The following is a 16434-nucleotide window of genomic DNA, read 5'->3' as shown; positions in this document are numbered from 1 at the left end:
CTTCCAAATGCACCCTGTTAACAAGACCATATTAGCAATCTATGTGAAGCCAATGTGAACTATGAGATACTTCAACACAAAATGCCAACAGGAATCATTGGATGCACATTATTTTCTGCTCCAGCCCAGGCTCATAACTTGCCTAGCATCAACTCTGTCCCCTGCAGTGGTGGGGAAGCAACACAGTCTGTGCTGGCATCAGACCTGATTTTAGAGGACACCACTGTGGGGCTGGGGAAGACCAATCTCAGTTTCATACAGTCACTCTCTGATTTTCCTGGAGCCAGTGTTGTGGATGTCGCCCTGAATTTCCTTGAATAGAAGCAGCCACTAACCATTAGTAGGTGGTACAAGGTTAAACTCTGCTAGTGCAGGTAAGAAATGATCTCTTTTTCTATGATCCTGCAGAAAACCCTCCTTGGTGCACCATGAGATGAGGTATTTTACTGTAGGGCACCTGAGCCTTTTTGAAGCTCCCTTTCACATGAATTCGTCCCAGTGCCTTCCCTCACCAGGGAAAGGTGCAGCTGGCCAAGCATCTGTGTAAGGGCAGAACAAGCACCAAGCATTCTTATTGGCACCTGGTTTTAACTCAAATATTTGTGGTTTAGGGAGGAAAATTCTTTTAAAGCTGCTATAATTGATGTATGGAGTTAGCAATGCCTTGAGCTGCCAGTGAGCCTTGGCACCTGATGTAATCTTTTTGTGTTGAGACCTCTTTGTTCCTCTGCAAGCAGTTCATCCCCTCTTGCATAGCCCCAAGCACAGAAATAGATCTAGGCTAATGGAAGAGTGAGGTTAATATAAAGAGGAACCTTATTACCTCTAAATTGTTTTTCTTTCAAAGCTCTCACTTACCATGTCAGGATGTTCCTGTTCTGGGAACAGGATGGGATGTCTCCCATTTTTCTTGTAATTCTCATCCCTTTGGAAAGATTAATTCCTACTTAGAATTTTCTCTGGGGACTATGGAACATGCATCTTGCCTTTTGGCTGACTGACACATTAGATCTGATTAGTCACTTGCCCTTTGGCTGGGAATAAATAGTAGACAATGTCAGAGTGGGACTATAGACTGGTGTGGAGCAACACCAAATAGTAGTTTGTAAGTGCCCTTCTTCTAAGCAACATTTAACTACATTTAAGACAGCACAGAAACTTTTTAAAATAGCACAACATTCAGTTACTGCATATATATATATATGTCACAAAAGCAAAACCCCAAAGTTAATAGTTGAACAATTTTCTTGCTTTAGTAGAGTCCCTTTCAGGCACTGCCAGTATTATTTTTGTAATAATTATTATAAATATTATAATAATTATATATAATATAATATATTATCATAATATCTTCAGATGGATATAGGCATTGATATGAGTTTGGATATGTTACATGTCTTTATAAGAAAAGAATCCAAATTCACAATCCTGATCTGTGAACCTCACCTGTCAGGTAAGAATATTACCAACCAAGAAATTTCAATACAGAAAAGGTATATTTTGAACTTCTTTCCAGAAGTAGCTCAGCTCCTGCATAATTGTGCTGCATTATTTTCATTTGCTCCATTAATAAAGCACAAATCAAAAGAAAATGGAGCAGATAAAACTGGTAAAGTGGCAGTGGCAGCACCCTCAGCAAGTCTCTGAAGCTGCGCTGTCAGCGCTGATGCCCACGGCCAGACAAACCTGACAGGAGCACAGGCTGCAGCAAGCAGTGCCCCTCCTGCACTGCACTCCTGGCCCCAGGGTGCAGATCACCCCTGCTATGGAACAGCAGCAGTTGGCTCCTGGTCTGCATTGTCAAGCAAGGGATGACAGGCACAGAAAGATGCTGATCATTCAGCTGGGTGCTGGCTCTCTGCCCAAATCCCCTTTTTCTCACACGCACGCAGAGATCCAGTAAACAGTGCAGAGTTTGGTATTATTGGTATTATTGGTGTTTGTGTGCATTCAGACACATACTCGAGCTCTCCTCTGCATGTGGTCTGTGTTCCAAGGGTTTGCTCTTCTCTGCCTCATAAAGGAATGCTCTGGTTGCCATCATTGTTGTGTACATTCTGAATTGTATCCTGGGCTGTTGCATAAACAGCATCTCTGAAATCCTGGTCCACTGCTAATAAAAGTTTTCTTTCCCACTGTCTGCAAAGTCCTCTCTTCCACCCTGACAGCTTGGGGGATAGAACTGTACAAAACACCTTCCTGTGCCTTAGGTGTGCCTTCTCCTTGTATCTCGAGACAGGGAAGCTCAATACATAAAATTCCCACACTGAAACACATCTGCAAAACCTGTCTGTTGGTGCTGCACTGGCCACAAAGCTGGCTGTGGGATGCCCTGCCATTTCAGCTGTCAGAGGAAGTCACCATATCCAGTTCTTCTGAAGAAATCTGGGCACATGTTTGATTTTGGAGATTAATTGGTCCAATTCTGACTTGAATGACTGAGTACATCTATGTGGTAAATTGCAGAAATGTGTGTAGTGATCATATACTTTCATTCATATTCATCACAACAGAGCTTAAATAAATACTTTAATTCATATTTTTAAATGAGACTTAATGCCTCAGCTCTCTTGCCCTTATGTGCTAGAGCAGTGTATTTGTTTTTATTTTACTCTGTACTTAGCATGGTCACTGGTCTTATCAGCAGATACAGAAATGCTAACGTAGAGCAATAGCTTGAAGTTCTGCTGTACTTTATGAAAGTACTGAAAATCCTAAAAGAGTTGCAATGGGGGACCTGGTAGGGAGTGCAACCAAAACCTCATACTGGTGATGTGATGCTGGGGCTGTGGCCAAAATGCTGTCACTGCCAGTTGAGGCAAGCAGCTTTACATCTGCTTCTGAAAGTCCAAGGTGGAAAAAGCCAGCCCAGCTCTCCTTCCTCAGGCAGAGGAAGAGGGTCTAAAAGCCCCAGGAGCATCAGGTCAGCATAGTTTTGCATTTCAGGACACACACATTGGTGTAAACAGAGCTTTCCTACACGTACAGAAAGCAAAGTAGATCCTAGAGAAGCTTTCCCTTACTCCTATTTGTATTCTGACAGTTTGAGGATGAGTTCACACTGGGCATCACTGTATCTGAAAAATTTAGTATTAGGTATGTTACTTTTATTCTTCTTCCTTTTCAGTGTTACTGGCTTAGTAGCCAAGTAAAATATAATGTATTTTGATTTTCATTTTTGCACCATTCCTTTCTGGTCTTTTCTGACATTTCCTAAGCAAGCTAGGCATGATCCATTAGGGAGGGCACACTGCTGGCTGAGAAACTGCACTCATAAAGGAGCTTTCAACATCTTACTGTTCAACTGAGAGGCTATTTCAAGGACTTCACATGGATCTATACTGACCCCATTCAGACTGATCAGAGAAAGGCTAAAGAACATGTATGAAGAGTGTGCATGAGTCTAGACAGATATTGGAAGAACTTTGGCTGAAAGAAATCAGACTTCAGATACAACAGTTGCAAATACTGAAAGGTTTTGAAATCTCTGAGATAAAACTCTTGTTGTGAAATATTGCACTTGGAAAAGAGAGATTAAATGAGCAACTGGAAAGAAAGTAAAACAATTACTGCTAACATGAGAGCTCTGTAAGAGAAAAACAAATCACATTGCATTATATTTCTACCTGATCATGAGGAAACAGAATGACAAGTTTTGTGGTACATTACATGCCTTCTAGCTGCGGGTCACTAATGGGAATTAATTATTCTTTAGACAAAATTTTGAGGCCTCAAATATAGAAATTCTATGTGCAGCTACAGACAGATGTCAAAGACATCCTTCATTACGTGCCAATGATTTTATCACTAACCAAACCATTTTGGTTTGGGAATTTTCTTTTGCTATGCACAAAACAATCACTGCAAATTGTTCTATAAATTTAGAAGAATACAAGAAGAAGAACACAGAAAGAAAGCAGAATGGGACTTCTGATTTGATTAGTCATGCATAAAGTTATACACATACATGTATAAGTAAGTTTATATTATTTATTGTTGTCTTTTTTTATGTTCACAGGGCTACAGCTACTCACAGGGGCCAAGTTATATTCAAGGATGCCTTAGCACAACAGCTGTGTGAACAGGGAGGTAAGAGTCACCATCATTCTAAAAATATTTGGCAAATGTGGTTTTCCATTGTACCTGCATGTCAGTGTTACTCCTCGTGAAAGCTATTCTATAGAAAACCTTGACTCAGGATCTTATTTACATTCCTGAAACTGAGTTACTTTAGCTTCATACTTCCCATTATCTATCCAGGAATCCCACTTTTCCTCTCTGCTAAGTGTTGGGGAATATACAAAACTTTAAGTAGCATCATGCACATGCCTGAAATCAGCCTGTAGTAGCCAACATTTCTTTTCTGTCAGACCCACGAGCTGTTTTAACCCTCAATGTATTAACTTTAAGAAATATGGCTGCAGCAAAAGCTTTGTTTACTATCCAGCTCACACATGTACATGTGAAAAATATGCCTTCCCTTTTTGTGAAAGTAGGCCATTGAATTTTTGCTTGTCACATACAACATTTGATCATTTTTATAGCTAAGCAAAATGTTTGACTCACACAAACTTTAAAAATCTAATTGTTTTCACAGCTTACCCTTTCAATGAATAACCTAAAAAATAAATGTCCTGTTGTCATCTGTTGTCTACAAACAGTACTTTGCTTTGAACTGGCTTCATTAAGACAGTGAGAAGTAGAAAAGGTGTCCATCATTTTTGGTACAGGAGAGAAAGGAATTTCCAGTTATATCAGCAAAATTCCAGAGGTATTTCCATGTGAAAAAAAACAATGAAACATGGGCCAAATGTTTAAAATAAAGATTTTAAAATGGGAAATGTGTTGTCATATTAATACACAAGAGAAAATCCCATAAAACACATCTCTTGGGGACATTAGAGCTATGAGGTTGGGAGTTTTTTCTTACGAGTTAGGCAATATGGTTTTTGCAATAAAAATCTGTTGAATATTATTTCAGGAGCATAACTTGAGTTATTCATATAAAATATTAATAGTAGCTCTGTGATAATGAGGGAAAATATTTAAACTTTCAACTTCAATGTTCAAGTTTTCACTTTTGTTGTAGCTCAGTGGAAGTAAGAAGAGGGATTCAGAGAGGTGAAAAAATGTCAGCTAGCAAGCTAGGATGTTGGTTATACTTTGGAGGAAATAGAAATATGTAACACAGTGCTAGCAATGAGAAGGGAGTGTTGTGGTGATCTGGATGGAAAGTGATTGGGCCAGCCATGTTTTTTGCTGTGGGGCAGGAAGAACATGTGGAGAATTTAACAGGAGGTTAATTAGCAGGAGGTTGTGCACCTGTAATGGGAGTGTGGAAGTGTAGTGTTTCAGTGACAGGTGTGTGGAGACCTGGAACAGAAGTGTTGGCAGGATCATCATTTGGGATGTGCTGAGGAGGATGGGGAGGTTATCTCACACAGGCTGCTTGCAGGATGGATGTGAGTCAGGAGTGGAAAAGTGAATATGCAGAGTAATCAGCGTAAAGTGACAAAAACGAGAAGAGAAACAGATTAAATTCTCCAAGGCATAACTGCAGAGTGAGCATGCCACAGCCAAAGGCAGTCTGGGGCAGCCAGAACAGGTAAGGAAGGGGGAGGGAGGCGGGAGTCATATTGATGGCAGTGACAAAGAGCTGGCAGTGACCAGGGTGGTGAAGGCTATGCACAAGCGAGCTGAATGGAAGTACATGACTGTCAGTGTCAGAACTGGCAACGTGGTCAAGGAGAATATGGGCAAAGCAACAAGATTTCTCCCTGCTAGAAGAAAATACCTTGGTAAAAAGAGGCAAGCAGACAGATATCCATCTATATCCAGACCTGACAATCCTTCTTCAGACATTCTGTTCACTGAGATTTTAGTGGGAGAGCTGACAAAAGAAATTTTTATTCTTTCACCCTTCTCTGCTTTACAGTTCTGCAATTCTGGAGCATAACCTAACCTCAGATCAACATTTTAGCAACACTTATGTTGGTTAGAAAACTAAGTCCTTATGTTACTGTTTGCTGTCCCTGAGTTCACAGGAACTCTGCAGAACAAGGAGAAAATAGAATTTGAGTATTGGTTGTATTCAGAGTATAAAGGATGCTGAGATGTCCCACTGGGTGCTCAGCTGTGACAATCCCTTTGCTGCCTCCTCCTCCCATCCAGCCACTGATATCCATGTTCAGCTCCCTGAAAGGGCCTTCAGCCTCCCTACCTTGCCACAGTCTCCCACATCCTATTAACTTTTTTTTTTTGTTTCCCATGGTTTTCCCAGCAATTCTCTTTGCTTTATACACAGTCACTTCAGAGACCTCCCCAAAGTGTGAGTTGTCACTGCAGCACCTCTGCAGCCCTTGGGTTTGGCTGAGCAAGGATCACCCAGAGGTGCTGTTCTCTGAGCAGTGGACAGTGTGTGACAACTGTAGCAGTGATCAGAGTTCCCTGCAATACTGATGTGCAAGATTCTCAGTTTTTCTCTTGGCTCTTCTCCCACATTTTTATCCTCACCATGGCTTCTCCCCCCTTGGTTTTCTAGCTCAGACACAGTTCCCTTGACTTGGATATTCAACCACTGCATTGCCCATTACCCTTGCTCCCACCCCTTCCAGGCTCTCCTCTGCCTTTTTGTTCTTATTTCTTGAGCACAGTGTGCATTGCATTAATCTCTAACCACTGCATACTATTATCATCCTTATAGTGTTAGAATTAATTTTCCTATTCAAAGAAAAGAGGCTTTCTTTGAAGTAGACCTTATTTCATTTATTCAATTTTCATCAACACCACTCTTGTAAACAAAGGATTCTTTCAGGAAGAATTAGTGAATTTATTTAGATGCAAATATCATATTAATATATATGCAAAACAGCAAGGTAGATTGACATAAATGAGGTTTTATAGTCATTTCCAGCCCCAAACATTACTATACTTAAATCCTGCACTGAATGATGTGACATATTAAGTAAAGAAAAATAAAACCACTGGGCAACTTCATAGATTTATTACAGGATATCTTCTTAATAAGTATGTTCACTGGAGGTGGGATCAGACTTCCTAATGCCTGCTAAAAAGGATATACATGAAGATGTGAAAGTAGCAAGGAATCTCAAAAATCATGTTTACTGTGGTTGTCCACCCTCAGATGTACATTAATAAATCCTGATAGAGTTAATGGAATTTGTGCAGTAAAAGGAAAGTGATTTTTTGTATTTTGAAGAGAATTAGAGGATGATAAAGGGTGGTGTTAAGGGATGGTAATGCCATATGTATAATGTAAATGTAGTAAGAAATGATGCCATAGGAGAAGACACCAAAGAAAGTAAAATAATTGCTTAAAAAGCTCTGTGTTCAGAATATAATACATATTTTAGGAAGCTAGGGAGAGCTGATGTTTGAGAGCTGATGTAAACTTTAAATTTTATGAGAATTATATTGAAGAAAGGAGACATAAAAATTATCACAGAAAATTTGATCTACAACAAACAGGAAGAAACCCAAACAAAAATAAAAACCATATAAGAGAATCTGGAAAAGGTAGCTGTCTTGTCAATGCCTTTAAGGATAAATAAGTATCATAATGAGGGATGATATTCTTTCCAGTAAAAACATATTTAATAAACCATATCTTTAACTCATTGTAATAGTTAAATAAATGGAAAATAAGGCAAGCTGAGTATTGTGCATGTTGATTCATATTTGTTTCTGAGAATATCTTGAGATTTGGCTCAGATTATCTTTTATTTGAAAACTTTTGCCTGAATGTTTGTGCAAGACCTTTTAGGTGTATTTTGTACCTTGTAAAATTTAGGAACACTCTGAAAAAAAAGATGCAAACCAGATTTCAGGATCTCAGGCTTGTATTTTACAAGCTCTCAGAGCAATATTTTACAGAGCAGAGGACTGGAGAGTAGAGCTGGTGTGAAGCTCCTCAGTTCATGTGTCAGCAAGAATAACACAGCCCTTGGGCACCTCACTGACTCTCCCTGGGGGATGCTCAGCCTCCATCATTCAATAGCAACTTTGTTTACCAGTAGAGAGAAAGTATTGGAGGGAGTCTAAACAAAAGCATTTATTTCCCTTTATATCTTCATCTGGCTGCTAATGACAAGGAGATTAGACTTCATAATCTGCAAAGCAGAAGACACCTCTCTCCACACCTCATTTGTCATGAATTGATGAGCAACAGCTGATGGCCCCTGGCTGCAGAACTCTGAGCACAGTGTTTGTCTGGGAGCATGCAGGCATTTGTGTCACTCTAATTCACTTTCCCTTCATATTAAAAAGCCCACAAAGTTCAGGGTTCTGAGAAAAAAAAGGTATATTTTTTAGTGGGTTTTAAGAATATTTTCATATGCTGGATTTTCTACCTACACCTACACACAGTTTTGACTCCAGAACTCTATGGAATATGACTGTCAATAGTACAAATGGATGTTTCTTGTTTAATTTGCCTTATGCTTGCTCTTTTTATCTGAATGGGGACTAATGTTATGTAACAGTTGACTATTACCGTAATGATTTTGTTTCTTATGTTTTCACTGACAAAAAGACCACCAACAAATTGTTTCTTTCCTCCTCACATTCCAGTTTCTAGAAGATGACATTCCCTTCCCACTTCTTCAATATTTCCCTTCCAGTTTAACCAAAAAGGGGCATATTTAAATTGGCTTAACCTTTCAGAAGCCTTATTTCATCCACAGAAAAATGTAACCTTTTACTCCAAAACGTTCCCCCATTTTCCCTCATCCCAGTGACACAGAGCCCTACAATGTCCCCATTGACTTTTGAATTCCCCATTAGCTTCCTCAAGATTCTCATGCTTTCAGTTTGACTGTGGCCTTTTTCTCTCTAAATCACTTTGTATTGCATCCTTTCTGCTCTGCTTTGCCTTGCCAAAGGACTGTCTTGCAAGACAAGGCAAGCACTCTACGTTTCCTTACATTTTCTCATATTGTATTTGCTGCTACCTCTTAGATTGTGACCTCAGTTGAGCTCTGCTTCCATTCTTTGCTCAGTACAATTCATCTCTTGTAAAGCTCTCTATATACCCAGGATGCTGGTTAAAAAATCAAATAATAAATTCATTTACTTTACTTTTTAAAAAGGTACGACATTCTCATTACAGCTAAGATGCATTTTGGAGCCACACAAATACTGGGTTTAAATTTAAAGCCATCCAACCATGTGCCTAAGGAACATCTAACAAAGCGAATAATGGATTAAAATATGAACTGAGATGGTCTTTCTTTTTCTGTCTCAGTCTGAAGTATTGTATAATTCCTTTTAAATTATAAATTTATGTCTTTGCACTGTATAGCTTCTCTGCACTGTAGCATTTCTTTTATCTTTGTCATATTGTACAAAAAAAACTTCATTTGACTTGAGCCACACTGTATGGCTAATGGAAAAATCCATTAATGTGATTTTAAAGTAGTTCTATATATTGATTAGAAAGGCAGATCGGAAAATATTTTAAAACAACTGCTACTTTTACAACTTATATTTTTTAAAAGACTATTATTAGTTTTGTGTTATGTTTTGAATTTCTATTTATATTATCTGTGGACCTGAAATACAACACTTGAAGATCATCCCAGTGCTCTTTCACAATGAAATATAAAATGTAATGCAGAAATTGCTTATAGAGAGATTAAAGTCTGTGTTTATCACCCACTGAATGCTACCCTCACACCCTTTTGTCATATTCAGCTCAGGAATTTGAATTACAACCAGAATTCCTGAGGCAAAAATACTTGGGCTTCTTAGATCCTGTAAAGATTTAGGAAACCTCTCCCCAGCATAAAGTCTATACTTGTAACAACAACCTTTTTGTCTAACGTGAAGTGTTTGCATAGTTCCACCTCTAATTTTTAAATGATTGATCGGTAGCATTAGTATGGACCTGCACCATTTCCTTCCTTTCATTCTATTGGTGAGCAGTTTTGGTGTGCAACCTACTATGCATGTGGTGGAAGAGCCATTTCAGGGAAAAGTCTCAGATTCCAAGTCCGTATTTTTTAATCACATAAACAGCCAGTTTTATTAAATAACAGTGAAATCAAAAGAGTTTGCAAATGTAAAGATGCCAAGTTTGTGCTATACCTGTGCCTTTTTGCTGAATGCTGAAGTTTTGCATCATTTCATTCATGACTGTGTGTATCCTTGGCTGGAGCCCTTTCCACAGAAAGCCTCTTTCAAAGAGCCATGCCAAACAACCTGGGGTGAATGATAACACAGCCCTTCCTTCTCATTTGGAGGTCTGAACTGCTCTCCTTGGAGAAGGTGGTCTCTTTCTGTTGAGCTACTTTCAAAGGCCAATGAGATTTGCTTGGGCAATTGGTGAGTCTGCCCATGATGTGTCCTGGCATGACCACACTCCTCATAGGTGAGACTGGCAGGATGGCTCTAAGCCACCCCTGCGTTCACAGCAGATCACCCCTCACTGCTGCTCTGGAACTACTGAGAAGGGAACATCAGGGACAGAGATTTTATTTTAAACCTAGCCTCTTGGAACAGGAGTATTGCAGGAGCATTACAAATCCCATGCCAAAATGTGCTTCTTTTCCTGCAGGCAAAATACAGATCAGTTTGTGTTGCTTAATCTGGGAAATAATTCAGTTAGTCCAGTTTGATCCATTTCTTTGTGCAAATAATTTTTAAAAGGTTTCTGGTGAAATTTACATTTTCCTATGGAGAAACACAATACCCACAATACCTGGAGCTCCAAGGGAAAAATGCAGTTTTCACTGTAGGATTCATCAGTGTAGTCCAGCACTATTCTGGAGATAGTGCCAAGCTTAACATGCAGTAGTTGTATTTCTCCAGATTTTGTACCAGCATGATGAGAGGTTTTGGCCATTGCTAGAGTCATTACTGGCATTTTTGCTAGGAAGAAAAAGCAGCATGGGTGACTTTCTTGTATAAAAATGAAGCAAGTTAGCCATGAAAAGGAAAAAAATATTTCAGATTTCTGAAACAAAACCAGACTCTTAAGAAGGTCTTTTCTCTCAGCTGCAGTAAAGTTTTCCATGGTGGTTTGCAGTTTGTGTGTAAATATACACACACACACACCCTTATATATGCATGCATGCATACCTATAAATGGCTATGTATATATGTATGCATGTACATATGTGTGTGTGTGTATGTATGCATACATATGGATACATGTACATAAGGTTAGGGGAGAGATACATATGCACACACATATGTATGTATTTATATGGTTAGTGGATGGTGTAAAGCATGTCACTCCTCTAATTGGTAAGTCTGTTCAATGGAAGCTTTCTGTTTAAGGTAAATCCAGATTGCCTGCCATCATTTTCAGGTCTGCAGATAGCTCATTTGTTGACTGCTCAGTCTTCTCCATCACCTACTTCTCCATGACATGTTGCAATTTCATTACTTGAAATTGCATGCCTCTTTGCAAACCCAGTATTTAAGGACTAAGCAGGAAGAGAAAAACAAAATTCTTGAGATTTGTATTGGACTTTCTATTCAGATGACTGTGTGTGAGAGCTGTACACAGATTGCTGCATTCATTTTTATGTTTATTTTTTATCTATTTTTAATTTGTCAGATGTTATGACAGAAATTGCAGTAATTCAGTATTTTTTTGCAAATATGCTGAAGAAATCAGGAGTACTGCTACAATTTAGGTCAGTGCCCAAGAAAAAACACAGAATCATCAAATGAATCTTGGTCTAAAAAATTCTCTCTTTTGGTGGTTCTATTTTACCAAAGTCCAAAAGACAGCTGGAAATACAGCTCCATGGCTGAGGTACTGATGGACAAATAGGAAGCTGCTTCCCAGGAGCTTGGGTATATGCACCCCTTTGGCCTCCATGAAAGAGATGTAACCTACTTTGGATTTAAGTTCCAGCAAGGCTATGGGTGTGGGTTCCAGCTGCCATGGGGTATCTAACACACTGTGTAGCCAGCTTCTGGACCTCCCCAAATATTTTTATGTAGCTGTGCCCTTTCAGATACAGGCTGATTCCATTTGTGCAATGCTACACCAAGACTCCTGTTGCAAAGTGTCGGAAGAAGATTACTGAACAAACTTGTGCCATTTCACGTGCCCCCCCATGCAGTGTCTTTAAAACATTCTGGTGTTTCTTGGGAGGCAGAGACCTGCTGGGGAATTGATCAGCATTACCTGAAAAAACATGCTTTGATATAAGTGTTTGATATTGGGATTTTCAGAGTTAACCAGTTACTTGTTGCCCTAGGAACATTTGGATTACTTCTCCCAATAATATGCCCAGTAAAATGTTGTTCAGTGTAATATAAAAGATCAAAAATTTTTAATACAACTTATTTTTAACAATACCTCATCATTCTAGACTTGAATTGATCTTTTTTACATTTCTGTAAAACCAATACTGACTTTTATTTATTTCAGTGCTTATTTTAAGTAAGAGAACAATTATTTTTGTTTTCCTATTGTATTTTCGTAACTTTGGGGGTCTATCACGTTTTTCACAATTAAACTACTGGGACAGCTGATTTAAGAGAGTATATGCTGTACAATTTGTTTTAAGCTGAAGTGATATTTACTGCTGCAGTTGATCCCTCTTGATAGAAAATATTCATGCACTGTGTGTCTTTGTTTTCCACAGCCCCGACAGAAGCTCCCTTACATCCTCACCTAGGTAGGTGATTTGTCATTCTTACTATTTAAACTCAGAATCATTGACTTTATTATAATAAAAAAATCTGTGAAGTCACATTAAACTATATCTAAGTGATTCATAAAATGAGATTAATATAAAATTGAATTAATTATATCTAATTCTGATCAGTTGTTTCATTGTGGTTTTTATTGCTCTTTATTGTCTTTGGCTCCTTGCAGTGCGAGTATATCATGCTGCAGACCTTTTAGAGTTAGAGCATCTGTTTGCAAGAGAACCAGGACTGGAGAACCCTTGCCATGAAAACAGGCTGGAAGAGTTGGGATTGTTCTGCCTGGGGAAGGGAAGGCTTCAGTGAGACATTAGAGCCTCCTAAAAGGGGCTGCAAGAAAGCTGGAGAGGGATTTTTTTCAAGGCCTTATAGTAAGAGAACAAGGGGTAATAAAGGGCTTTAAAATGAAAGAGGGCAGGTTTAGATTAGCTGTCAGGTTGGTCAGACACTGAAACAGGTTTCTAGAGAAGCTGTGGTTGCTCCATCCCTAGAAGTGTTCAGGGCCAGGTTGGATGTGATTTTGAGTTCTCTGGTATAGTGGGAGGTGTCCCTGCCCATGGCAGACGTGTTAGGATTAGATGATCTTTAAGGTCCCTTTCAACCCAACCAATTCTCTGACTCTATGTCCCATAACCTTCAGTGTGGGACAGCACCTCACCCCAGGGCAGGGTTACTGTGAGGAAGGTTTTGTGCCAGTGCACCTCCCAGGTGGAGCAAGGCACTGCTGCTCCCTGCATCCACCAACCCTTGCACTGCAATTTGATTAGTCCAGGACAGATTCTGGCAGTCTTCCTCAGTTTAAATAGCAGGTCACAGTTACTTCACTCATTTAGTGGAAGTATTTGTAGAGGAGGGTCTGTCTAACACAATCACAGGTGCCAAACTATTGGGATTTTAAGTGAGTTTATTGGTCATCATACATTAGTGAGACAGTAAATCTAGGTAGAATATTGGAGTCCAAAGTTTGCAGAACAGTGGTGAGAAATATTTGCATAACATAGCTCACAGTTTATGTTCCTTAGATAAGTTGACTTTTTCTTCCAGGTCTGCTGATAGCAGCAGAGAAATTCCAGTGAGCTCATGGATTTTTGCTTGAGTTGTCAAAATTTATCCCCTGACTGTAAGATCTGTAATACACTCACTAGGACTTCTCATCCATTCTTGTGCCCATGTTTGCAGAATCTGGATTTGGAAGGATTATTTCCTAAACATTCAGAACAAAACTTCTTAAAAGATTTAGTGTGTACTTGATGGCTCCATCTTTCCATAGCCATCACCTTTCATGATGGGGGCACTTTTAAATTTTTTCCTTACTATGATCCATAGTAAGGAAAAAGACCTGTAACTAAGAAACTCTGCCTTTTATAAATAGCTTAATCAAAAAAGCAGATTTTTAGACATCTAAAATGCATTTTACAATGCATTTCTTTAGGTAGGGCAACACTTAGAAAGCATGGAATGATTGCACTGGATATTTTTTCCCTATATTGCTTTGTTTTCTTTGCAGCTGAAATGCACAGTGACAGCATCATCCTACGAGATGACTTTGACTCTTACCATCAGCAAGAACTGAATCCTACCATGTGGTGAGTTTCTGCACTCCTTTACAAGCATTTGAGCAAATGAAAACATGTATTGAATGAAATTAAGTATAAGCTAAAGTGTGGGTTTGCTTCATTAGGACCTAAATATTTTGGTTTATTAATTAATTCATTAATGAGTGACTGAGAAATTCTAAGCACATTGAAGTGGATGACAAATTCTTGTTGATTTCAAATTTTTAAATAATCCAAAAATAGAAGGACTAGAGCTGAGCTCAGTGAATATTTACGAATGAAGATTTTGACTTCCTGAAAACACAGATTTTTATCAAAAAGGAGAAGAATTTCAATAATTAATCTTTGTTGTTTCAATTCTTTTTCTAATTTCATGTTGTACATGTTTTTGGTGAAGCTAACTATAGCAATAATTCCTTCCAAACTGAAATGAAGTGTTTCCAAATGGTTAAAAAAAAACCAGAAGAAAACCCCCCAAAAAACCCCAGCTGGAATTAAATACATCTGTCTAATATTCATGTGATGAAAATGTTTGAATTTGAATTTCTTTTTCCCTTTTTTTTTTGTGGAAGGCACACTTTTTCAGGACTTTTGTAATGTATAAGGAGGAAAACACTTCTCAGTTCTATACAGCAACTTCCAATTGCTAGGGTTTGGGGGGTTTTGGGATTCCTGAATAGGGTCATTCACATTACCACAGTCTGTGTCTGAAACAGCCAGCACAAGATGTTATTGTTCTTTGTTCTTTAACCAGTAGATGCTATAGAAGAATCTCAACCTTCCCATGCATAACTAGGCAGGTACAACTTAGGGCAGGTCAGGCAGCAGCGTTATGCACTGTGAGCACAGTGAGAGAGCTCTCAGACACCACCTCTCCCTCTGCTCCCCCATTCTTTGCCAAGGGATTGCAGAGCCCCAACCCCTGCATTGGTTCAGAAAACAAGGGAAGAGCTGAGGAAAAATAATCACTTCAATGTTAATAAAGTCAAATATCAATCCCTAGGAGGGGTGGGCTCCTTAGATCACTGCCATAGTCCTGAGTTGTCCAGCAGTAAATAACAGGACAATATGGAGGGATAACTCCTGGTGGAGCCTACAGGAGCAATCCCCCAGTGCTCCCTTAGCTCCGAATTTGGGAGTTGGAAACAGTGGCAGACTGTTAGCTTGTAGTCAAAAGGAGTGTTCTTTTAACAAATATAACTCTAAGACAGACTTCTGAATCCTAAATAATAATAATTTTACCACCACAGTGATCATAAAGATAAACAACCATTTAATATATGTGTGCAATGTCCCAGAAGAGACAGTTCTACATCTCTCTTAGTACAAAACTAATTCTGTTCTGTATAGTGAGTGTATATACAGTACAAAATACCCAGATAAACACATCTCTTGGTCTTAATATGAAGTTTTGAAGGTTGGAGCCTCCTTTTTTATATATGATTGCTTCTGAGTTTTCTATTCCTTCAATCCTATTTCATAAATATAATTAACTTTATTGTTTTAATTCATACAAGACACAGAAATATTTTACTGAGTTAGTTTATCTTGTTCAAAGAAATCCTTGATGAGCATTTTAGCACTTACCTGTGTTTGTTAGTTAATACATTCATTCTAACATTTGACTTCATTTTCCTCTTTACTAAGGACTGTCACAACTTTCCAGCTGTGCAGATCTTTCATAGCTTAGCCATCTTATGTAAAAAATCTGTGGTTTACAGAATTTTACAGATATTTTTATTTTGTACATGCTCATTTTGACAGGTCTTAATGTGTGCCTACCATTTTTGCTCCTCTTGTTCCTTTTGTATCAGCTCTTTAAATGTTTTTTTCTGGACTAGAGGCATTAAGGACGTGTGATACTATAATAAAAAACCCCCTATTTCTTTATGGCTATAGACAGATCAAGGACTCTTAATGGGTTGCAGAATAGCTGCCAAGGTAGATAGCTTTAGCAGCAGTGTGTTAAATGGACTTGAGTGGAAAGAAATGAGAAGAGGCATTATTTCCCTGCAGATGCCTCATAATTCACAGAGGACTTGTCTGTTGGGAGCCTCCATAATTTATTTATCCATTGCTCTCAACTTTAAATTCATCCTTGCTTGTAGAAGTCTCAACAGAGAAATTTCAGATTAAAAAAGGCCCCCAGTCTTCTGCTCCTTTTGTTCCCAGGATGTGGATTTGGTCCCCC

General features: G+C 38.7%; 1 protein-coding gene across 1 annotated transcript in view; it reads left to right on the top strand.

Moving 5' to 3' along the window:
* RELN (reelin) overlaps window positions 1-16434 on the top strand; it is a 280730-nt gene that overhangs the window by 109972 nt on the left and 154324 nt on the right. The window contains exons 4-6 of the mRNA XM_030237765.2: window positions 4019-4089; window positions 12624-12656; window positions 14195-14273. Of these exons, the coding sequence (XP_030093625.2) occupies window positions 4019-4089; window positions 12624-12656; window positions 14195-14273 (183 nt within the window). The remainder of the gene's footprint in view (window positions 1-4018; window positions 4090-12623; window positions 12657-14194; window positions 14274-16434) is intronic.

The sequence above is a fragment of the Serinus canaria genome, chromosome 1A (genome assembly GCF_022539315.1).
Source record: "Serinus canaria isolate serCan28SL12 chromosome 1A, serCan2020, whole genome shotgun sequence".
Lineage (NCBI taxonomy): Eukaryota > Metazoa > Chordata > Aves > Passeriformes > Fringillidae > Serinus > Serinus canaria.
Note: the sequence above shows the minus strand (reverse complement) of the source record. Positions and strands in the feature narration are given on the sequence as shown.